General features: G+C 49.9%; 1 protein-coding gene across 3 annotated transcripts in view; it reads right to left on the bottom strand.

Moving 5' to 3' along the window:
* Positions 1-15968, bottom strand: part of TBC1D10A (TBC1 domain family member 10A) — a 28841-nt gene extending 12873 nt beyond the window's left edge. For all 3 annotated transcript variants that reach the window (XM_081542586.1, XM_081542583.1, XM_081542584.1), the window contains exon 1: positions 15697-15968. In XM_081542586.1, the coding sequence (XP_081398712.1) occupies positions 15697-15905 (209 nt within the window). In that variant the 5' untranslated portion in view covers positions 15906-15968. The remainder of the gene's footprint in view (positions 1-15696) is intronic.
* Between the last annotated feature and the right edge of the window lie 8287 nt (positions 15969-24255).

Here is a 24255-nt window from a genome sequence, read left to right as displayed (position 1 = left end):
GTCTCTGTTGATAAGATCTGACAGCAGGGGCTCAGAGATACCCAGTCTCCCAACTACAAATACACAGGGGAACACATTCAAGCTCACTGTTCTTTTAAATGATGCCAGATAACAGTTTTGGCAGTTTCAAAGACCCAGCATCAAACCTCAAACCAGAATTTCAAACGGGTACAAAACAAACGACCATATTTCCTGGATTCTAAGGCACTACTGATTTTAAACTACACCATTGATTTAGTAAGATTGTCTCAGAAACAAACAAAAAATCCACTACTACTTTAAATGTGCATGTCCATTGAAAGATCTATTTTGATTTTCAAAGCCTTAAAGTGGGAAATTTTGGAGGAAAGATGGTCATTTGAATGGCTTCTCCTCCAACAGCAAAGGAGTTTGTTTAACCACCTGCTGGACCCGGCACTCAGCACTTTACATTCTAACTACAGGTGAACTTCTCTTCACATACAGGATGTGCTCCTAAATGGCTGCACCCTACCCATTTTCTTTAAAAATCAGAAGGTTCACAAACCCTCCAGTCTTGTGGGTCAGGATCTCAGAAGGCATCTGACCAGACTGCTGTCTGATATAGAAATTCCTTCTGCAATAGACCCTTGCCCTCTCTGAGCCTGTTTGTTATACAACTGGATGACCTGCCTTGTCAACTGACCCTCAAAAGATGCCCAGAAACGAGCCGTGATGTGGACTGGGGTCTGGGCATCTCTGAAAATGACATGACGGTGTGGAGGCCCTGAGGTGGCTTCCTCCTAACAGTGAGGGGAGAGTGTGGGCCACTTTCCAGTGACAGGGAGACTGACCAAATGGCCAACTTAAGGCACCAAATGGCCCATGGGGATGCTTCCGGTCTGCAAGTTTCACTCACCCTTGCAGAAAACTCCTCTGTCCTTAAGGTGGCCTGAAGGAGTCTCCGCAACCCAAAGAGTCTAATGAGGACAGTCTCTAGTGGAACTCCTCAGGGCTGGGCCTCCATCATCTCCAGGTGAAGTCACCCTCATTGCTGAACCGATACTGTTAAGTTTTCTGGTATCTTCTGTCTATTGCAACACCCCCTTCTAAGGGTGCACAATTCTCAGCCAGATCAGCCTCATTCTAGGCAAACATACTTATCCCTCATCACTCACCCACCCCTACCTGGAATGCCTTTTCTTCTCCCCTCTCCAAGTCACAGCAACACTTCTGGGGCCCAACATAATAAAAATGACAACTTAAACAATAACAGCAGCAACAGTAGTTACCATTTTTACATAATTTATTACTTACCAACATCTTTCAAAATATTTATATATTACATAAAATACTTATATATATATATACACATATATTATTTTCATATACCTTTCATAATAACCCAACCACAACATTCTCTCCATTTTCCAGAAGCAGAATCCAAGACTTAGTAAAGTTAAGTGCCTTACTCAAGGCCATCTTGTTGCTGTTTAGTCTCAGTTGTGTCTGACTCTTTTGTGACCCCATGACTGTAGCCCACCAGGCTCCTCTGTCCCTGGGATTTTCCAGGCAAGAATACTGGAGTGGGTTGCCATTTCCTTCTTCAGGGGATCTTCCTGACCCAGGGATTGAACCACATCTTCTGCTTGGCAGGCAGATTCTTTACCTCTGAGCCACCAGAGAAGCCCAAGGCCATGCAGCTGCATTCAAACGCAGGCTTGCCTCAGTTCACAGTGCATGCTCTGAACCCCCAAAGTCAAACCCTTAGCCTCCACACAGCTGCTGTGCCTGCCCAGATCTCATTAGCTGTCTTCCAACCTGAAGACCTTCATCTTGACTACTTAGAACACCATTTCTCCAAGTTTTTAAACTGAAACTCACAGTAAGAAATACATTTTGTACTGAGACTATACATACACACACACACACACACACACACAGCAAAAATACATTTTATGAAGAATTTACTCCTACAGATACTAAAGCACCTGGTATTTGCAGTTCAATTTTTGTATTATTCTATCCTACTTCCTACTTCTTTTTTATTTTAATGTTGGTCACAATCCCCTAAAATTGATTTCAGCACTAAATCACCAATCAAGCACTAAATCATCAATCATCAATTGATTTCAGCACTAAATCAAGACGTGATGTGAAATGAGCAGTTCATTACAACTTGGTCATGTTGCTCAGCCCTGTCACTCCCTAACCAGACTGGGTCTTGAGCTATGTAACTCCCACTGTGTACCTCATGGATACCAACAGATGCCTGCCTGGTTCTCTCCGTGACATCATTACTTCCCTCTATTGCCTTCAGGGCTACAAGCCACTGTTGCCTACAGCAGTGGTGTTTGTGCCCTTAGTAGCCCAGTGAGAGCCTCACAGATTAATTACTATTTCCATTGGACCCATGAGAAACCTGACCCAATCAGAGAGATTGTATGACTTGGGCAAAGTCACAAAGCTATTAAGTGGCAAAAGCAGAGCTTTCCTTTGCCACAGTGACTCCTGGGAAGACTGGGAGGAAATCAGGCCGTTCTCCAGATGCCACTGTGGGGCTCTATCTCTGGCCTCACCCCCCTGGTGACGGTCTAAGACTTCCTCCAGTGTTCTGACTGTCCCAGTGAGCAGCCTGCCCAAACCTAGCAAAGTTCAGCAAGGCCAATATGTTGGATGGGCAAAGCTTGCAAGTACAGCCTCGACCCCCACCTCCTGGGGAGGGAGGCACAGAGGAGACAGAAATGGCAGCCAGAGAGTACCTGAGCCCAGACCCTGTTGAACTCTCAGCTAAACTAAGCTTAGCCATGCTGTGCCGTGCCACGGCCCATGCCACGGCAGCAGTGACATCCCACTGACACCAGGCTCCCTAACCTTCTCCCCAAACCCAGAAGCTGAAGACTTCCAAGAGACGAGACGGACAAGACCAGCTCCCAAGGCTACCTGGCTCCCGGGCTCTCTCCGCCTTGTCCTTTCAGCCACGTGCTTTCCACCCAAGCGCGCCTCAGCCCCTCTGGTTGGCAGACTCAGCTGCGTGTGGAGCCTGTGCCCATGATCCCTTCATCCAAAGGTGTCAGATAAACCCTGGTCTCAAGGAACCAATGCAACCCCTCTCCTCGAAGCCTCCCTCTCCAAACCAGCCCAAACAAAGAGAAACACAGCCCAAGCACAAGGCCCAAGGTCGAGATCTCGGGATGGATCCTCCTCATCTCAACCGTCAGGAAGGCCATGTGGAGTGTGGGAGACAGTAAAAAGAGTGGGGACCTTGAAGCCAGCCAACCGAGGTTTCCATTCCAGCTCCTCCACCTGGGAGACAGACCTTGAAGTCTCAACTTCATCTTCACGTAGGACCACACATATAAAGTCTAAATGAAGAATACATGCATAGAAGGACCCAGCCTGGGGGGTAGCCAGCTGACGGCCGCTCTGAGGTGACCAGCATTTGCAGCTTGCCTCACACTCACATCCCTCTTCTCATCTGACTGGTCTACACACACACACAGCAGGGCAGGACTATCCCCATTTTACCCACAAAGCAACTGAGACCCCAAGAGATTAAGTCGTTTCCTCGATGATATGCGGACTGTAAATCTTGGCTTCTGACCCAGCTCTGCCACTCTGTGAGCTTCCAGTTCGCCACCTATAACATGGGGGCAAGGCCACCCCTTTGGGGGGCAGCAGTAAAGACCACATGAGACAGGAAGAACTGACACACTTCCAGCACCCATTCTGCACCATTTCTGCCAAGCACTACATAAGCACACAATTCCCCAAGGAAGCAGCTTTTATTATCTCCACTTAACAGACACGAAAACTAAAGTTTAGCACAGCTTAGTAATCTGTCCAAGGTTACACTGCCTGGAAGTAGAGATGCCGACTGAGCACTAAGCTATCCAATAAATATAAGGTGATCCACACGTAACAGGGCCTCAGTACCTGTTACATTCCCTTCCTCTTCCTTTACCACCCAGTAGACAACCACTGCTCTCTGTGCTGAGACGGCAAGAGTGAGCAAGATGCAAGTGTGGAAAATTGGGAAGTGGATGTGCAATCACAGATCCAGGGACAACAAGGATGGGGGAACTTCCCTCTCTCACCCAGAGCTGGAAAAAGGAGTGAGGCTAAACAAAAAAGCTGACCTACTTTGTACACTGAATAACAACCTCTGGAGTTCATTAATCTAAGCTGTGGTAATGACTAAAAGTATAAATAGCCTTTATGCCAGCTCCATAATCACCCATGATAGGAAACGAGAAGGCAAGAGAGGGTGGGCTGGTGAGCTACAAGTGACCGATGGTCAGGGCTGGGAGGCCCGTGAAGTTCTAGAGTGCATCCACCCCCTACCCAGACAGCTAGCGAGGCCTAGGGACCGAAGGGTAAGTCATCTGCCCAAGGCCGTGCTGTGAGTCAGTGCGGGGCAGAAGGATGGTCTGCAGCAGCCTGGTGCTCCCTCCTGCAGCCTGGCAGCCCCGGCTTGGAGGCAGGGCAGTGCATAGGCTCCCTGTCTAGGTGAAAGAGTCCTGCTTGCTTCACTCTTCCCCAACACCCCATGCAAGCTAGGTCTGGGCCTGCCTCCCTTTCCCACAAGGAATTCCCTGGCTTTGCTCCTTCCAGCCCTGGGTCAGTGCACAATGGTAAACAGGTTCTCTCCACCCTTCTCTGGCCTCGATGCCCTGGGCCTCTGCCCAACTCTCCAGTCGGCAAAGCCCCACCCCCCTTGATGTCAGAGGCAAGAAATGGTTCCCTTAAGCACCAGACTTGCTGGCTCCAAAAAGCAAGGAATCCCCCTCCCCCAACTCCCAGTCAGCTAGGGAAAGGCACAGACCAGAGCAAAAACCCCTAGGGCAGCTCTCCCTGACCAGTGCAGAGAGGTATGGAGATGATTTGGTCTTCCCTGGTGGCTCAGCAGTAAAGAATCCACCTGCCAGTGCAGGAGATGCAGGTTTCATCCCCGGGTCAGGAAGATCTCCTGGAAAAGGAAATGGCAACCCACTCCAGTATTCCTGTCTGGGAAATCCCATGGACAGAGGAGCCTGGCGGGCTATAGTCCACAAGGTCGCAGAGAGTCAGACACAATTGAGCAACTAAACAACAACAACAGCAAAAATGGAGACTATTCTCAACCTGAGACATCCCTTCTCCACCCTCCACCAACACAGGGCAGAGTACTAGTTGAAACTCCCCACTGGCAACTGGGTCCTCAGGTCACAATCTCACTGTGGGCACCATGACTCATGTACAGCCCCCTTCACCCATCTTTATAAAACTGCTAGATTTGATTGGTAGATCTTATCAATTTAGTCTTGACACTCCTGCAAGGCTCCCTACTGCCCTCCTTGTTCAACAGAACTTCAGGCCCTGGCTCCCAGGTCTTCCTAGTCCCTCTGCACATCCCCCAGCCCTATTTCCAGATGGCCCTCTCTCTAAGCTGCCCACCCTCACCCCTACCCCGACTCTGATTCAGTCCCACTTGTTTCCCAAGGCCTCATTCAGACCAGCCTCTCAAGGGACAGAACACAATCAGCACCTCATTACATTCCACACACATCTCTCCAGAGCCTGCGTTCCAGGCCCTGAATCTACAAAGTTGAATAAAACGTAGGCCCTGCCCTTGAGGAGGTCAATCTGTTAGAAGAGACAGATGGGGGAGTAAATAACTAGCCCACACAGAGGTGCTATCACAGAAGCGAGGAGGAGGGTAGAAGGCGCTAGGAGACTGCAAGAAGCCCCCGGGGGGCGGGTGTTCAGGGCAAACCTTAAAGGGGAGCTGACTGTTGGGATGATCCTTGAAGGGTGACAGGAAGTGGCCAGGGTGAGAAAGGGGAAATGGCACACCAGGCAGAAGACCCGGGATGAGAAAGCACAGGCTAATGGAAAAGAGCCTGGTGTGTCTGGGGAATGTGAGCAGTCCAGTGGAGCAAGTCTGGCTTCTCCACCCAACCGAGCGCCCTGTCCGCTCGCTGAGGCCTTGTCCGCTCGCTGAGGCGGCATTCCACGAGAAGGTGTGTTCCTGGGGCGCAGGGACTCTGCCAACCACTCTCCCCAGTGCGTCCTGATCCTAGAACAGAGCCTGAGGCCTGTGTTAGTCGCTCAGTTGTGTCCGCCTCTCTGTGACCCCATGGACTGTAGCCCACCAGGCTCCTCTATCCATGGGATTCTCCAGGCAAGAGTACTGGAGTGGGTTGCCATTCCCTTCTCCAGGCCTGGTGCCTAGCTGGTGCTCAGTAAACGTATGTTGACAGATTGGGTAGCTCTGTGACCTCGGGCACTCTAAGTTTCAGTTTTCTCCCCAGTGAGATGGGAATACTACCCTCTACCTTGAAATCAGATGGGAAAAGCACGAGCACAGCAAGTGCTTGATAAAGGGCACTCCCTCTCTGGCCTGAGTCCAGCTATGGATCTTCCTTGAAGCCTAGCACAGGGCTGAGCCCAGATGGGTTTGATGATGGCCTTTTACAACGTTATAATTCTATATTCAATTAACTTAATTGAATGTCTGTTATAACCCTTACCAGGCATTTGCTATGGACCAGACATGGTGCTCAGCACTTAGATTATTTCATTTAATCTTGACAACAAGCATATGAAATAGGTCCTCTAATTATCACCTCCACCCCGCCCTTGGGCAGATGTAGAAACTCAGGTTTTTCAGCAAGCCAGTAACTATGTACCGTCCAAAGGGAGCAGAGGACAGCTCTGGGAGGCGTACCCAGGCCCTTCTGCTCTGTCACTCAGCTCTGGCACTGACTGCTATCCACTCAGCTGGGTGGGTGCAAGCCCTCTTCCCAGGGAGCTTGGAACTTCCTGAACACAGAGCCATATGCTGTGTGATGCTTGGCAAGTCACTTTACCACTCTGGGATCTGGTATCTACCTCTGTAAAATGGAGATTATGATGATAATAACTATATCTCATGGAGTTAAATGTGGTGGCCTTAGTGAAAGCCTGGTCCACCATGCAGGTGCTTCTGCGAAATGGTATGACAAAGTGACTGTGGTAGGAGGACGGAGGGGGTCACTCAGAGGCAGGACAGGAAGCCCAGGGTGAAAGTCCATGAGGAACACAGGAGGGTGGTGGTAATTATGAAGCAAACTCTGATTTCTTCCCCAAGTGACTATCTCTACCCAAGAGGGCAGAGGCCCCAGGCAGCCCTATGATTGCATGCTTTGAATTGAATCTTTCAGGAGACCCACCTCTGTTCTCACTTCCACTTTATCTTCACAAGCCAAAGAGAAGATCAGGCCCTCGCATCAGGGCCCTCAGAGTCAGGGTCACCTGCAGCCCTGTTCCAGATGACTCAATGAGGAACTGACTGGGGGATTCCCAACCTGCCCTGACAGGTCAGAAAGCTCCAGACCACAAGCTGAGTGGGACTGGCTCCCGTCGTGCCCCCAGGGTCCAAGGGTACATAGGCAGAGCACAAGGAGGAGTGTGGATCTTCAAACCCAGGCTGCCTTGTTCTCTCACCATTAGGCCAAAGGCCTGAGTAAACCTTACAGGATAATTCACTCGAATTATAAGAGCCACCATGTACCACGGAACCCTTATTTGGTGGTAGACACTGTTGGGCACTTTACCAACATCATCTCTATAGTACTCATAACGATAACTTGCATGGGGCCAGTTCCCACTCCGAATGCCACCCACCATCTGGCCCATTTGCAGACTCAGAGAGGTCACACGGCTAGAAAGTGATGAAGCCAGGGCTTGAAGCCAGTCTGCTGGTGTCCCGAACCCAGGATCTCCCAAATTTAGGTTCTGCTTTTTTGAAATCAAGACAGAGAGGGAAGCATCCTCCAAATGTGGCTGGCGAGGAAGGACCGCTTCTGGACACACAGAATCCAGGGCCCAGAGGGCAGAGAGGAGGAACAAGAGTTCTCCATGCTATGTTCCTGGGCTCCCTTAGCATCCAGCTGCTCCTGCATCTTGCGTGAGGTGCTGTGTGGGGGGGACCTGGGATAGGAAGTGTGCCATCCATTATAACAACTCAACAACAAAAACAGGACTTCCCTGGTGGTCCAGTGGCTGGAACTCCGTGCTCCCAATGCAGGAGGCCCAGGTCTGATTCCTACTCAGGGAACTAGATCCCACATGCCGCAATTAAGACTCAGCACAGTCAAATAAATATTTTTTTTAAAGAAAGAAAGAAAGAAAAAAGCCAACAAAAACAACTTGAGAAACCCACTAGGAGAAGTATAGACATTTGGAGCTTGACTGAAAGTCCTAAGGCTGGGACAGGAAGAGGGAGGAGCGGCCACATAGTAGCAACCAGCTTTGGTAAGATGGAAAATTGGAAGGGCAGATCCCTGGCTTCCAGGCACAGTTTCATTGCTTGTTCAGCTTAGGTTTCCCTGTCTGTAAACAGGGAAAATAAAACTTACCCTCCTGAGTTCCCACTGCTCCTGTCAGGAGCACTGCAAGGCAATGAGAAAGAAAGCACTGTGCAGACCAGAGAGCTAGACAGATCAAAGCATCCTCTGATTAGACTGCACTCCCAAAGACACGAGGGCCACTGGTCTGACAAACAAAGAGAGGTCCTCTCATAAGAGGAACAGAGCCTGCTGCAAGCTTTGGCCTCTGTGGGCTGTGCCCTGATGACCCCTTACACTTATGAGGTACCTGACAAAAGTGAAAAAGAAAGTGAAGTCGCTCAGTCGTGTCCAATTCTTTGCGACCCCATGTACTATAGCCTAGTAGGCTCCTCCGTCCAAGGGATTTTCCAAGCAAGAGTACTGGAGTGGGTTGCCATTTCCATCTCCAGGGGATCTTCGCAACCCAGGGGAAAAAAACTTCTGAAAGCCCTTTTCGTATACTCCAAGGGCAGTCTCAATGTTAGAAGCCGAAGAGCTCTTCAACTTCATTCATTAAAGCTGCCTTAGTTTATATGTAAGGGAAACTGGGGCTCAGAAAGATTAAGCAAATTTCTCAAGGTCACAGGGTTAGTTAGGGGCCCAGTGAAGCCCAGGACTTGGGTTTCCTGACCCCTGGTCAGCAGTATTTGTTTACACATGCTCCTAATCCAGTCATCTCATTGATCCTCATAATCAGACCACATTTTAATCTCCTGGCCTGCTATGCTCTAGGTCCCGGGAGGGCAGGACCAAGTCTGCATCCCCAGAGCCTAGCACATGGCTGCACATGTAGTACATGCTAGATGAAAAACAAGGAGCATTAGCCCTACATTCAGATGAGAGGACATGCTTAACTCACAGACCACCAGGATCAGTGGTGGAGCCAGCCCTGGCACCTTGGTCCCTGGGTTCAGAACCCTTTCCCATACTAGTATAAATCCACATATCCAGCCAGAATCATCTCTGAGAAGTGGATGGTGGTGCCCCTAAGGGCTGAGGGGTTCATGTTCTCATAGGCACTGGACTTGCTTCCACTTCCCAGCTGAGGCAGCAGCTCCAGGAACAGAATAAAGACTGGAGGTGAGGAAGTCAGCCCTCAGCCACCAGGCTGCCTCCTCTTGATCAGCTTTTGTTGTTATTTAGTTGCCAAGTTGTGTTGGACTCTTTGTGACCCCGTGGACTATAGCCTGCCAGGTTCCTCTGTCCATGGGATTTCCCAGGCAAGAATACTGGAGTGGATTGTCATTTCCTTCTCCAGGGGATCTTTCCGACACAGGGATCGAACAAGCATCTCCTGCACTGGCAGGTGGATTCTTTACCACTGAACCAGGTGAGAAACCCTGGAAACCCTTGATGAGCTTATGCTGTACCTGAAAGCCTTATAAACATCCGCCCCCCAGCTACACACTGCCCTAAGGGAGGTTTTCCATGCCCTGAGGCTTTCCCCCTCTCTGCACAGAGAGGTGGCTAGCTCTTCTGATAGCCTTCCTTGCCTTCCAGTATGTCTACTAGGAGAGACCACAAAGCTCAGTTCCACTCACCCACCCCTTCCCAACCAGGCCAGCTAATCCACTCTCTCACTGGAGAGATACAAAGAACCCCTTGATGTGCCCTGGGCGTGCTAGCCATGCCAGGCACCTCGGGGAGCCCAGGGCTGTGACAAAGCAGTCAGCAGCAGCCCACTGTCTGCTTCAAAGGAAGGTTGCAGATGGCCTTCCTTCCCTGTGGTCAGAGGCCCTGGGATGGCGACGGCCATTTCAGCTTGGCCAAAGCCTTTGCAAGTCCCTATAGGTCCACACAGCTGATCAGGTACCATGCCCTACTCGCTGACTCTTCATCCTCTCAGCTCCAGAACCTTCCAGACCTCTCTGCAGCCCTTCTGGGCTGTCCCAAACTCTCCCAACTGCTCTCACTGCCTGTGGTCCAGCTCCTCTTCATACCATCTTCCATGCCTGCACCAGACTGACCTTAATGAAACATGGGAGGCCTCAGTCTGACACTCAAGGGCAGTCACCTCTGCCCAACCCACTTCCCTCCCCTCCCCATGCCTCACCTCATCCTCCCACCTCCCATTCTTCCTGTCACCTCTCGGCACACATTTCTCAAACAGCTGGCTTTTCTTCATACACTTCCCCTCCCATACTGTGGGCTCCCTCTGAAGCCTGAATCAAATGCCACTTCTTCTTTCTGAGTTCCTATGGGTGGAGCTGGCTGTTTCTTCCTATATATTCCTATATTAACCACAGGCTTCCTGCCCTGGGTGTGGGGGCCTCAGGGACTGGTGAGCACCTGGCGCCCTACCTGCTACACCTCAAAGCTTAGTCACTGGATTCAGTGTCAAGAAACAGGTTCTAGTCCCAGTTCTGCCATTTACCAGCTGGCAAACCTTGAGCGCTTTCTTCTCAGAACTCCATTGTACTCATCTACAAAATGGGATAACCACGCTTCTCAGGGGAAAGTGAGGGTTCATCATGGGTTAGTGTTCACTCCTGCTCACAGGGGATGGATCTCACTGATGCTCATCATCACAGCCAGAGAAGGAAAGTAGAAAATGAAAAGACAGGACCACCAGGTACTTCAATCTCTATGAGGAGACAGAACAGTCACTGAGCACCTACAGTGTTGTCAGGCTCTTTGCAAGCATCACTTCTTTTAAACCCCACAACAATCCTGCAAAGTCAGTGTTATCATAACCGTTTCACAGTGAAAAACTGAGGCTCAGAAGAGTGAAGCAGTATGTCCAAGGTCTCACAGACATCTGGTCTCAAAGGCTTAGGTGTGAGGGCGAACAGAGCACCTTCTTTCCCTTCCCTCAGTGTAAACAGACTGGGAGACTGGACCAGAGCCAGGCCTCACTGGCCCCCCAAAGATCCTGCTTCAGACCTAGATGCTGGGAATACAAAACATCAAGCAGGTCCCACTGCTTTATCTCTTTCCCACAGCTTAGAGTTTCCTAGCAGGCGGCACACAGGCACCTTCCCAGGGCAGCAGCTGGTGATCTGGCCCCCTCCTTCACCAAGTCAAGTCTTGTCTGAGGCCCTAGAACACCCACAGGGCTACCAAACCGGATTTTCCTTTGAAGCTGGAGGAAGAGGAGGAGGAGAGAAAATGAAGGACGTGTGGCCCAGTCTCTTTCCAGATGGGCCACCCAGGGACCACTCCACGCCCAGCTCTAAGCTCTCCTGGGAACTGTAACAGCTCAAAAAAAGAGGATGTCCTGAACTTACAAACTGGAGAAGGTGGTGGAAAAGCAGGGAGGCAGGACCTGGCCTGTCAGGAGGGCCCTGGCCCAGCAATAACTGGCAGAGACCAAACTATAGGGATGTCAACTGAGCCAGTTATATGATTTCCAAAGTCACAGTTGACTAGGAATAGAGGAGGGCCCAGGGGGCAGGGGAACTGAATCAGCAAAAGACAAACTGCTGTTCCAGATGTTTCTCCCTGGGCCCAGTTCAGATCCATTTCTCCCCTAACAGGAAGCCAACACCCACGGGATCCCAGATAGCACAGCTCCTCACCTCATCTGGCCTGAAGCTGGGTGGGAAACTCCAGCTTCAGGAGGCCAGTCTTGGCAATCACATAGGAAAAGGAGGGGGAGGCCAGGGACCCACCCCTCTCAGGCTGTCTTCCTCAGGCCAGAGATCTGGTATCCAACTGGTATCCTTCTTTCCTTTCTTGACCAACTCCAAAAGGGACCCCCTCCCCACAAACAGGTCTGCTCCTCCTGTCTCCAAAGTCCTCCGGCCACTCATCCCTGCTGAAGATCCTTCTTTCTTCTCCTCTGGTCCATCTTAGGCTCCAACAACCAGCTCAGCTGCCAGCCAAGCCGAAGGAGCCAATACTCTCAGCACTTGGTCTACACTCACACCACCAGGGCCCTTTGCTGGCTGGCTGCTTTCTCGCCTCTCCCCATCACTGGCTACTGCTCCATGGCAGGCAGGGACCATCTCAGGTCCCACAAAGGTTCCCTGCAGAGTAGACTCGAAAGACAGACAAGGTGAAGTAAAGAGGGCCTAGGGCTGGGAATCAGGAGTTCTGGGTTTATTTCCTGACTTTGCTTCCAATTGACTGAACAGGTGAGGTAAATCATTTCCTTCAGGCCTCAGTTTACCTATCCATAGGAAGATGGCCATCTCTAAGGTCGCTTTCAGCTTCCTGACTTGAAATGTGTGTCAGAAAATGTTAACCGATCATTCACTTCTCTGTAGGCCTGAGAACGAAGTGAATAAGCCTGGTCCCAGGGAATTCCCTGGTGATCCAGTGGTTGGGACTCCGTGCTTTTGCTGCCAAACTGCCAAGGGTCTGTGTTCAATCCCTGGTCAGGGAACTCAAGATCCCACAAGCTGCAGCCAAATAAAAAAGGCCTGGTCCCAGTTCTGAAGCTCATCAGTCTAATGAAGTGTAACAAAGTGGTAATGACAACACAGTCTTATCCTTTCTGGGCCATCTTTGTGGACCTCCCACACTGCTGAGGGAGTCAGAAGTACTGAGTTAAGCCAGGGAAGGTAAGGGCACACAGGTTCCTGTTAGGGACCTTCTGTTCTACCTGTCCAGGACTCGGTTTACTGCTGGGGCCACCAGGCCATATTAATGGGTGGTAAAGGCAATGGAAACTGTCCTGACTTGGGAGTCAGAAACCCTGGTTTCAAGACCTGATTCTGCCACTAGTGTGCTGTGTGAGCTTAAGCAAGTTCTTCTCTTCTCTGTGACCTCAGTTTCTTCATCGTATAAGAAGTTAGGGTTACACTGGTCAAATTCTTAAGATCCCTTCTATGGGAGGGATGTAAGTCTATGATTTTATGATCTACTCACAACAAGCACCAAGCAGTCACCTGAGGAGGTAGCTTCTGATCTACTTTCCTCCCCTATGCCACTAGCCCCTGGCAATTGCCAAAACTGTCTTAAGACAACCTTTGGCCCAGGATGGCTGAGACAGACCTTTAATCTGGAGCCAGAGTCCTGGCCATCTCCACTGCAGCCATCAGGGCTAATGTTTCACTTCTCTGGGCTAACACATGGACTCTTAGCCCTCAACCACGAGACTGGGTTCAGGGCGGTCACCCTGAAACTTCCCATAACTTCCTCTCTTATGGCCTTGGGCAGGAACTTAGTTTTGGCTATTTTTTTTGAACCACAATATTGACTCTACAGGGAACATCCAAGTTTTCAGACACCAGAGATTTTAGGGTGGCCAACAGGGTCAAGAAAGTGAGGCAGGGAGAGAAGAGGAGATCTGGAATCCCACCTCAGCCCCAGTGCTATAGACACCAATGATGCAGAGGGCGTCTGTAAAGCCCGGGTTTGCGGTTGGAGGGTGGGAAAGACAGATGTCTGGCTGCTTGGTTGGGGACTACAGCCAAAGGGAGGTGCTCCCACTGGGGCCTCTGTTCACAAATACCAGAGGTATGCCCTCATTTTATTCTCAATTTTCAGACCCTTAGAAGGCAAAGAAAGGAAACTAACATTTTCCTAGGCCACTACTTGTGCCAGGCACTGTGCTAGGCACCTTTGAATACTTAATCTCTACAGTAATCTTGGGAATAGGTGTTACTGTTGCCCTTTACAGTGAGTAAACAGGCTCAGAGATTCAAGCTCTTGCCCAAGGTCACACAGCCAGCAAGTGTGATTTCTTCCTAAATCTGGCCTTTTCCCACTATTTCACACTACTTTGTACCCTGAGATCTAGTTAACTTCCTGATAAGCATGTAGTAGGAATTTTTTTTAAGTAGGAATTTTTATCTCCCAGAATTCACCAGCAAATCTGAACTCTTCCTTCCAAGCACCCACAAATGCAACTGGTAACTCCTTTCCCAGTTTTCTAGACCTCATCCCTCCCAGGACCCTAATCTCTGGTGTTTACTCTTCAATTCAAAAATATACCCTAAGTCTTCTTTGGGTTCTCACAAGCTACGCCCTGGGGAACTGTGACAAAGCTTCAAGTCAGAGTAAAGGATCAGAATAAGGGGTGTTCTCTGAGTTCTGAACTGGACTAGGCTTGGCTTGCTCTGAGCAAGCGGGAAGAGGCTGGAGGAGACAGATCCAGTGGGTAAAAGAGAACTCTCCTCAGGGGAGGGTCCTGCATTTCTCCCCAACTTTCCAAAGGAGAAGGAGGCCTGGTGAATATGAGGCTTTGGGACTGTGGAAAATCCCAGAAGTGAACTTTATGGGGTTGCTTGTGTGGGGTGGGGATCTTACAGATGGTCAAGGCTCTTCCGTAAGTCATAAGAGAGGCTGAAGAAGCCTTAGACGATCACAGCTGGTCAGAGAAGGGGAGGAAGGACCCTCTGGAATAGGGTCATGGCTGAGTCCTGTAGGCTCTCACAGATGATTGTGTGGCGCTCTCTATTGAAGGGGAGGCACACCTCAAGGGAGGCTTGTCAGTTCTGTGCAGAATGCTGGTCTCAAGTGACAGGACAGCTGGGATGTGAGTGGGCTCTGGAGTCCATCTTTCCTAAAGGGATCACCAACCCATAATATGATCCCTGTGAGGACTGGACTCAGGGAGTACTCTGGGGGCAGAATGTGGCGGCTCAGCTCACTCCGCTTGGAGGGAAGGTGATGCTCCGCTGCCTCACATTGCTCTGCCTGCCAGCTGGGGGCCCCTGGGTGTGGGAGATCTAGGCGTGTTATGAGTGAGGACCATGCTGTCTCCTTGCCTGGCCCCTAGTTTGCGTTTGGAGAGGAAGCGTGGACAGTCTGTCCTGGAGGTGAGGTACCGTCCGCTGTGGGTACTGGGGAAGGGCAGTGCCTGCCCACCTGTTGCTGGTGACAGGGAGAAACCTGCCTCTGAGGGGGAGGGGGGCACTCTCTGTCCCTTCCATGAGGGGAAATGACTGTCTATCCCAAGGTGGGAGGGAGGTGACCAGTGTCAATCTAGATAACCGTGTGCCTTGAGATGAGGGTCAGTCTGTGCCCGAGCGCGGTGGGGGCAAGGCAGCCCGTCCCTCTGAAGTCGGCCTAAGGTGTCCCCCTGATGTGGCGGTGGCGGGTGCTGAGACAAGGACGTCAGTGGGTCTCGTAGGGGGCGGGATACGGAGAATACCGCGCTGTTGGGGGAGGGGAGACCACCTGTGAGCCTGTCAGGAGCTGGCCGAGCCAACCAGCCCTAAGGCGAGGGTGGCAGCGCTGGGGTTGGGAAAGGTATCAGTCGACCTGTGTGCTCCGGTGAGGAGAGCACTCTAGGCCCTTCCTAGGGGCGGGTCAGTCCTCCGGGGGTGGGGGTGGGGGGGACGGTGCGGGTGGGGCAAAGGAGATAAGAGATTGCTGTTCCTGGTTGGAAGGGAGACGTGTCTGTCCTTCCTGAGAGCGGCTCTGTCGGCGTCGAGGCACCGCCGCGGGTCCTTTCCCGGTCCCTGGTCCCCTGGCTCCGAGCCCCGGCGATACTCACGCGCCCTCGGCGCCTTGCGAGCCCACGATGAAGCCGAACTTGTCGATGCGGCGCTCGGCGAAGCCGTTGGTCTCTGAGTCGGAGCCCAGAGAGCTGAGCTCGTCGGCGGCTGAGGCGTCGGGGCCCGGGGCCAAGCTCTCCCGGGTCCCCGACAGGCTCCCCTCAGCTGCGGGCGCGCGCGGCCCGTTCTCTTCGAGGCTCTTCGCCATCCTGGCCGCGCCCGCCGCCTCAGCTTCAGCGGCCACCTCAGCCGCCTCAGCCACCCGACCTCCGCCGACGCCGCCGACGCCCCGCCCACGCGCCGCGCCCATTGGTCGCCGCAAAGCCGGGGGCGGGGCCCTAGGACTTCCCTGGCGCTTCCTCCCCGCAAAGCCCAATGGGTGCTGCGGACCCCAGGGCCCGCCCACCTCCTCCAGGCTGGCGCCAACCGGCCCGACGTGAGGGGGCGGGGCAGCCGTCACCCGAGGCCCTCCCCCCGGGCTGCCAATCACCAAGAGCTCACCTGAAAGAGCCTTAGGGCTTTTCCGGACTAGCCTCTGCCTGGCGGATACCTGCAGCACCGCGCAGGCAGAGACCGAGGGCGCCCTCTGGGAATACTCGCCCTCTCCTCGCGAGACCTTAAGGACGCGGGTGAGGATTGTTTTCCCATTCATGTATGAGTAGCTCTGAGGAGACTCGGAATGGGTTCGGGGACTCGCCCAGGGACATGGCAGCTTGAAGAGGCAGGCTGAGCTAGAAATTCAGCAGCCCTTTGCTTCCCCTGCTCACTGCTTCTGGGGCCTATTAGGTAGACCTAATTAATAAGAATAATGACTATTGAGCCACTCACTGCCTTGAGCGAGTTCTACCTACTTTCTCTTATTTTTCCAAGAGCCTTATTGAGATACAATTAACATACCATAAAAATCGCCCATTTAAAGTATATAATTGTGTTTTATGTATATTTGTATTGTTGTGCAGCTATCACCATAACCTAATTTTAGAACGTTTTCATCACTCCAAAAAAAAATTCATTCCTACCCTTACCAGTCACTCCCCATCCTTCCTCCTCCAGTCCCTGGCAACCACTAATCTGTCTCCATAGTTTTGCTTTTTCTGGACATTTCATATAAATGGAATCATACAGTATGTGGCCTTGTGTCTGGTTTCTTTCACCTCAGATGTTTTCAAGGTTCATCCATTTTCATTTCTCTTGGGTAGATAGCTAGGAGTGGGAATTGCTGGGTCTTTAACCTTTTGAGGAACTGGCAAGCTGTTTTCCAAATTGGTCACACCATCTCTTGCAATCTTTTAGCAAGGAGGTAGATACTATTTTTAGGTTTCGCTGGTGGCTCAATGGTAAAGAATCTGCAGGAGACTCAAGTTCAATCCCTGGATCTTGAAAATTCCCTGGAGAAGTAAATGGCAACCCTCTGCAGTATTCCTGCCTGGGAAATTCCATGGATGGGCTACAGTCCATGGGGTCACAAAAGAGTCCAACAAGACCTAGTGACTAAACAACAACAGAGACTATTTAGTCCCATTTTGAAATTAAAGAAACTGAGGTGCAGGGAAGTGATGTCAGCTGCCTGAAGTCTCAGAACTAGCTTGTGGCAGAGCCAGGATTTGAATCTAGCTCTTACTAACAGCATTCCTGGCAACAGGTAGTCTTGCCCTGGAGAATACCATGGACAGAGGTGCCTGGTGGGCCAGAGTCCATGGGGTCGCCAAGAGTCAGACATGACTGAGTGACTAACACTACTACCACTACTACTTACCAACAGCTTCTATTGGGAAGCACAGGCTGATAGTATTTATATAGACTTAGCTCCCAGCAGCCAACTTCTGACCCCAGAGATTGTCAACTCGTAGAATTGTAATGGTAACTCCTCACCTCAGTCCAGTACTTCATGGCTCATAAGTCACAACCATATTATCATCTGACACTCCCCTGCAGACCTATTGGGAGACAGGCTTAGAGAGGAGAAGGGACCAAAAGACCCAAGCCTGAGCTGCAGAGCCTAGGACAGGCTGCTGAGGGGCCCAAAGCAGCCCCAAGGGAGGTCTTAAGCTGTGAGTGACTTCACCAGCCATTTCCTTAATGCCATGTGGCTCAGACATTCTTGAAGACTTCACTGTGCAGTCTTGACATTCCATAGGCTTCTGGTTTTCCATAAACAGGGCAATAACAGATACAGGGGTGAGCACATGCTATTTTGGTCTTAAACTCTCAGTCTGGGAGGATGTGTTCCACCTCTCTAGCAGCTCCAGAGTGGTGGGCTCTTAGTCCCAGCTCCCAGGAAGGGCAGAGTATAGCTGGCCAGAGGATGAAGGCCTATCCCAAGGGAGGGAGAAAGAGTCACATGCCTGGATCAAATGTGAAGCCCAGGTCTGGCAAAGTATGCACAACCCTTTGACTGCAATTCTGGTTCTACACTCATATCCCAAACACGTTCAGCTCTATGAGGCACCTGTACAGTGATGTTCACTCCAGGGGTATTTGGGGTGGGTGTGGGGGTGGGCAGGTTAGAAGCATCCAGTGTCCTTCCGTAGGAGACTGGATAGATGTTGATCTCAAGTTAAGGCCTCGAGGCTCTAGCTTCTGATTTTCTTACACAAGACCATCCAGGGGAGTTCCCTGGTGTTCCAGTGGTGATGATGGCACTTTCACTGCCGAGGGCATGGGTTCCGTCCCCGGACAGGGAACTGGGATCCCACAAGCCACATGGGGATGGCAAAAAAAAAAGGACCACCCTTGATTCCAATCTCTGCTGTCACTGTGTGACCCTAAGCAAATCATGTCCTTACCTGTAAAATGTAAATAATTAAAAAATGTCTCCTTAGAGTTGTTGTCCTGAGACTTTTAGTGTGATAGTACGTGGTAAGCATCTGGCACATGGAAATACCCAGTCAGTGGGAGCCAGGAGTGGTGGCATCTGTAGTTTGCAAAACACTTGAAAATTCATTATTGTCTTGAGTGTCTCCCACCACAGTCTGTGGCTGCAGCAAAGGAGTTTTCCTAATTTTTGGCTTGGGAGACTTTGCTTCATGGCTGTGCCCCTCAGTAACTGGATGTTCTTGTGCAAAATTGCTTAGCTTGGGACTTGGCTGGTGGTCCAATGGTTAAGACTGAACTTCCACTGCAGGGGGCGGGTGGGTTCGATCCCTAGTCAGGGAACTAAGATCCCATATGCCCTGCGTTGTGGCCAAAATTAAAAAAAAAATTGCTTAGCTTCTCAGACCGTTTCCTCTTCTAAAAAATAGGAATGTCAGTAATTACTTGGTGAAGAGTTGGTGGGCCATCTCTGAAGCCTTCAGTATACAGTAGATACTCAATAAATGTTACAGTTCTTTACTTCCAACTCCAGAGCTCTTTAACTTATCTGATGTTGCTCTAGTAACTCTGGGGGAGGGGTGGGCAGAAGTGGAGGCAGAAGGAAATGAGGAAGCCTCTCTGCGGTGCTCTTGGAGAACAGTCTACAGCAATCAGGGCAGCAAGCACAAAGGCCCTGAAAGGGGAGCAGGTTCAGAAGATGGTGTGGTTAGAGTAGAGTGAGAAAGCAAAAATGAATGAATGGATGGTCCAAAGGAAGGCCTTGCACAATCACGGGGCTCACTGGAGCACAAAATAAGAGGCCTTTGGTAACACTGTGAAACACCCTGGTAGACCGGCTGCTGTATTCTTTAAAGAATGAGAGATGCATGGCCAGACCTACAGGAATGTGTTGAAAACCTGCAAGTCTCATCTTAATGGCGTCCTAAGTAGGAGGCCCTGACACAGGCAGTGACCTGTCCTGGATCCTGGAATATGCTCAGGAAATGTCAGTGTTTGCCAGGAGCAAACAGATGTCCAGATATCATAGTCTTTATCTATAATGACTCCTGGTGCCCAGGAGTCTATGAAGGGTAAACAAACTATAAAGCTTCTTTATCCCTTTGGTTCACTTCAGTTGCTCAGTCCTGTCGACTCTTTGCGACCCCATGGACTGCAGCACACCAGGTTTCCCCGTCCATCACCAACTCTGGAAGCTTACTCAAACTCATGTCCATAGAGTTGGTGATGCCATCCAACGATCTCATCCTCTGTCATCCCCTTCTCCTCCTGCCTTCGATCTTTCCCAGCATCAGGGTCTTTTCCAATGAGTCAGTTCTTCCCATCAGGTGATCAAAGTATTGGGAGTTTCAGCTTCAGCATCAGTCCTTCCAATGAATATTCAGGACTGATTTCCTTTAGAATGGACTGGTTGGATCTCCTTGCAGTCCAAGGGACTCTCAAGAGTCTTCAACACCATAGTTCAAAAGCATCAATTCTTCGGCGCTCAGCTTTCTTTATAGTCCAACTCTCACATCCATACATGACTACTGGAAAAACCATAGCTTTTTGGTTAATAAAGTCTCTCACTGTTTCCATTTTTCCTTATCTATTTGCCATGAAGTGATGGGACCGGATGCCATGATCTTAGTTTTCTTAATGTTGAGTTTTAAGCCAACTTTTTCACTTTCCTCTTTCACTTTCATCAAGAGGCTCTTTATCCCTACACTGAGGATAACAGTTAAGACTGTTTTGGCAGACAACACAAATGAGGTTAGCACAAAACTGCAGTTAGTAGGTCCAACAGCTTAAAAACATTCACTTTTTTGTACATAAGCTTCAGGAGCATTTTGATTCAGAGGTTGTCACCAAGGATGTCAGCCTTGTTTCCCCCTTTTCTCTTTGTCCTCCTTCCTGTGATCACTTTATCCTCAAGCTAGAACTCCTCATGGTAGCAACTCCAGGCTCACATGCTTCCTCCATCCATCCGTCCAATGGATGACTCTTCTTGTAGCTTCTGTTCAATGGTGGAAAAGGAGTACAACAAATCTGTGTGCTGTCACCCTGCTTATTTAACTTATATGCAGAGTACATCATGCGAAATGCCGGGCTGGATAAAGCACAAGCTGGAATCAAGGTTGCTGGGAGAAATATCAATAACCTCAGATATGCAGATGACACCACCCTTATGGCAGAAAGCAAAGAGGAACTAAAGAGCCTCTTAATGAAAGTGAAACAGGAGAATGAAAAAGCTAGCTTAAAACTCAACATTCAAAAAACTAAGATCATGGCATCCGGTCCCAATACTTCATGGCAAATAGATGGGGAAACAATGGAAATAGTGAGACTTTATTTTCTTGGACTCCAAAATCACTGTAGATGGTGACTGCAGCCATGAAATTAAGATGCTCGCTCCCTGGAAGAAAAGCTATGACCAACCTAGACAGCATATTAAAAAGCAGAGACATTACTTTGTCAACAAATTTCCGTCTAGTCAAAGATATGGTTTTTCCAGTAGTCATGTATGGATGTGAGGGTTGGACCACAGAGAAGGCTGAGCACTGAAGACTTGATGCTTTTGAACTGTGGTGTTGGAGAAGGCTCTTGAGCGTCCCTTGGACTGCAAGATCAAACCAGTCAACCCTAAAGGAAATCAGTCCTGAATATTCATCAGAAGGACTGATGCTGAAGCAGAAGCTCCAACACTCTGGCCACCTGATGAGCAGAACTGAGTCCTTAGAAAAGACCCTAATGCTGGGAAAGACTGAAGGCAGGAGAAGGGGACAACAGAGGATGAGATGGTTGGATGGCATAACCGACTCAATGGATGAGTTTGAGCAAGCTCCAGGAGTTGGTGATGGACAGGGAAGCCTGGTGTGCTGCAGTCCATGAAGTTGCCGAGTCGGACATGACTGAGCAACTGAACTGACTGACTGTTCAGTGGTGAGGAGGCTGTATTCCTTCACTCTGTACTAGGACACAGGTCTAATTTAATCATCACCACAGCTCAGAGATAGGGAACAACTTGTTCAGTTGACCTCAGTTTAAGACAACAGTAGTACCTTCTCTTTTCCAATGCTGCAGTCCATGGGGTCACAAAGAGTCAAGACACGACTGAGCGACTGAACTGAACTGAACTGAGTACGTTCTCTGTACTATGATAAGGAATAAGAGTGTATCCTGTCCTGCATCATGGATTGTATGACTCGGGTACCAGAACTGTTCACTTACATATATTTTAAAAATAAAACAACATACACAGTTAAGATCAAATCCCCAAATCAGATAGTTAATAATTTTAAGAACTTACATTTCACTTTTAAAGAAGTAAACTTCTTAAAATCTTATATACTAATTCATGGACTTTTAAATGAGCTATATTGTATTTTTTTTGCTTTTGATTTCTGCGTTATAGGGATAAATGAAATATTACATATAAAGATGGCTGTAATTACAGTGTAACACATATTTCAAGTATTCTAATATAACTTTTGCACACATTCTCTTAATACATAATTTTAGAACGTGAAATGGGTCTACTCATTAGTGGCCTCCAATGGGCTACATGGTTTTCATTTCAAGCAGCTGGTGGAACTGAAATTCCTTAATGTCTATTACTGGTAGAACCCTCTTCGTGAAGTTTTCAAAATCAGAGAGCCTGAAAGCACCGAGCCAGGCGCAGTTTTCCCAGAAATCTCACAACAGGAGCATTTCTCCCCATTTCACAGTCTGGCAAGGTGTGGGGATGGTGTGGACACCAGGAATACAAGAGCAGCTTTAGCCTTCCAGAGCCCTTGCTGGCCTCAGGGTATCCATCTTATCTAGAAAATGGGCCAGATAATCCCCAGAGGAATGCAAGTGAGGTCAGAAAATCTGTGCAAGCAAGGCACTGCCTACATGCTGCAGGCTCTAAACAAGAAGTGCAGAGAGCTGGGCTGCACGCAGGGCCTGTGGCCACTGGCGACCACAGGGCCGCCTGGTCAATGGGCCTTCTGCGACTGAGTGAGCCAGAACAGATGTTCATTCAGGAGCTCCAGGAAGCCGAGTTTGGGCCCTGGAGGGCGGCTCAAAGGACCCATTCACTGACATTCCGCCAGCAGCATTCCCAACATCCAGGCGCAGCCTCAGTCACAGAAGGCCTGTGAGATCTGCCAATCTGTGGAGAGGCTGGTCCCAGAGCCATACTGGGAAGAGAGGAGAGCTTGGAGTGTGGGACTCCCCCAGCTCTACTAACCCCCTTCTCTCCTGGAACAAGACCCAGGGGCTGTCCAGGGGGATTTCTGGTGTTGGTCATAGAGAAACAACCAACAGCTGGCTCACTTCTGGCACCCAAACCTTGGAGCTTCAGGAAGCCAAATTTTAGTCCTGGCCCCTGGGGGAAATCTCTAGCTACCAGGTGGGAAGCAAATGTCCGAGTGAGGAATAACATCCCACTGACCAAGTTACAAACGTGAGCAGTTTGTAATGGAGCCACATAACTGGCACTGTTGAAGGGCCACTTGAGCCCAAGGTCTAGAGTTGGAAACTGGGAAATTTCTAGCTACCAGGTGGGAAGCAAATGTCAGAGTGAGGAATAACATCCCACTGACCAAGTTACAAACGTGAGCAGTTTGTAATGGAGCCACATAACTGGCACTGTTGAAGGGCCATCTGAGCCCAAGGTCTAGAGTTGGAAGCAGCTTGGCGAGGCAGTAGAGGAACGGTGGCTAGAACACTGTGACTTCAGGGATGGCCTGACCCCTCTGGGCCTGGGAAACGACTTCTCAGGATGAAATGGAAGGACTGCAAGGAAAAGGCACTGGGAACTCTCAGGGGGGGAAACACACGAGATCTTCAGAATGAAATCAACTTTAGGTTTAAAACCAGGAAATGGTTATCAACAGGCTCTCACCTTCCTCCCTGGGAACGCCCACGCACAGCAGCACCTACCTCCCTGTGACAGCACAGCTCCGAAAATAACAGCCTGAGCCTGGCCCCCACGAGGGGGCAAGGACTGTGACAAGTGTTTTGCACACATTCTCTTTTTATCTTACTGTGCGACTGTGGGCATGTGATTCAGCCTCTGTGCCCAGTTCACTCACGTGTAGAACAGGAACACCCACATCAGGATCACACGAGTTAGGGAGTTCCCTGGTGGCCTAGTGGTTAGGGTTCTGGGCTCTCACTGCCTTGGCCTGGTTCAATCCCTGGCCAGGAGCCAGGGTCCTGCAAACCGCATAGCACTTACCTGATTAAAATTGATCAAGTGCTTAAAGCAGTAAGGAGTAGCTGGATAATTTTATAAAGTTTAACAAAAACAGTTCAGGGCCTTGGAACAATGAAGTATTTTTAAAATAAATACATTTTTGGAAAAAAAAACCTCTTCATATACTCGTGTTCACTCTGCATAAGCCACCTGCTCAAGGTCACTTATCAGGTGATGAGACCCCTGGCCTGTGGGAAACTGCCACCCTCTGGTCTCATCTGCGTGCTGCCCACTGACCCAGGAACTGCAGCCCAGCGGTCTGTGTTCTTCTGGTGTCCTGGCATGTTGAAGGTGTTCCGTATTAGTCTGTTACACGTACAGGGCTATGCCTTTTGAAGATACATGTGTTTCAAAAGGGCAATAAAAACATATCTAAGAAAGAGTCATAGAAGACTTAATGGAGGCAAGAATTCAGTTAGAAGCGCAGAATTCCTCAGAGGAGAAGAGGAGCCACAGGCACTGTGCCATACTCCTAGGTCCAGACAGGGCACGGGTGGCCAGGAGACAAGTCTCATGACACTGA

Source organism: Giraffa tippelskirchi, chromosome 11 (assembly GCF_054371585.1).
Source record: "Giraffa tippelskirchi isolate mGirTip1 chromosome 11, T2T-mGirTip1v1.2.pri, whole genome shotgun sequence".
Taxonomy (NCBI): domain Eukaryota; kingdom Metazoa; phylum Chordata; class Mammalia; order Artiodactyla; family Giraffidae; genus Giraffa; species Giraffa tippelskirchi.
This window is presented reverse-complemented; position numbering and strand designations above follow the sequence as displayed.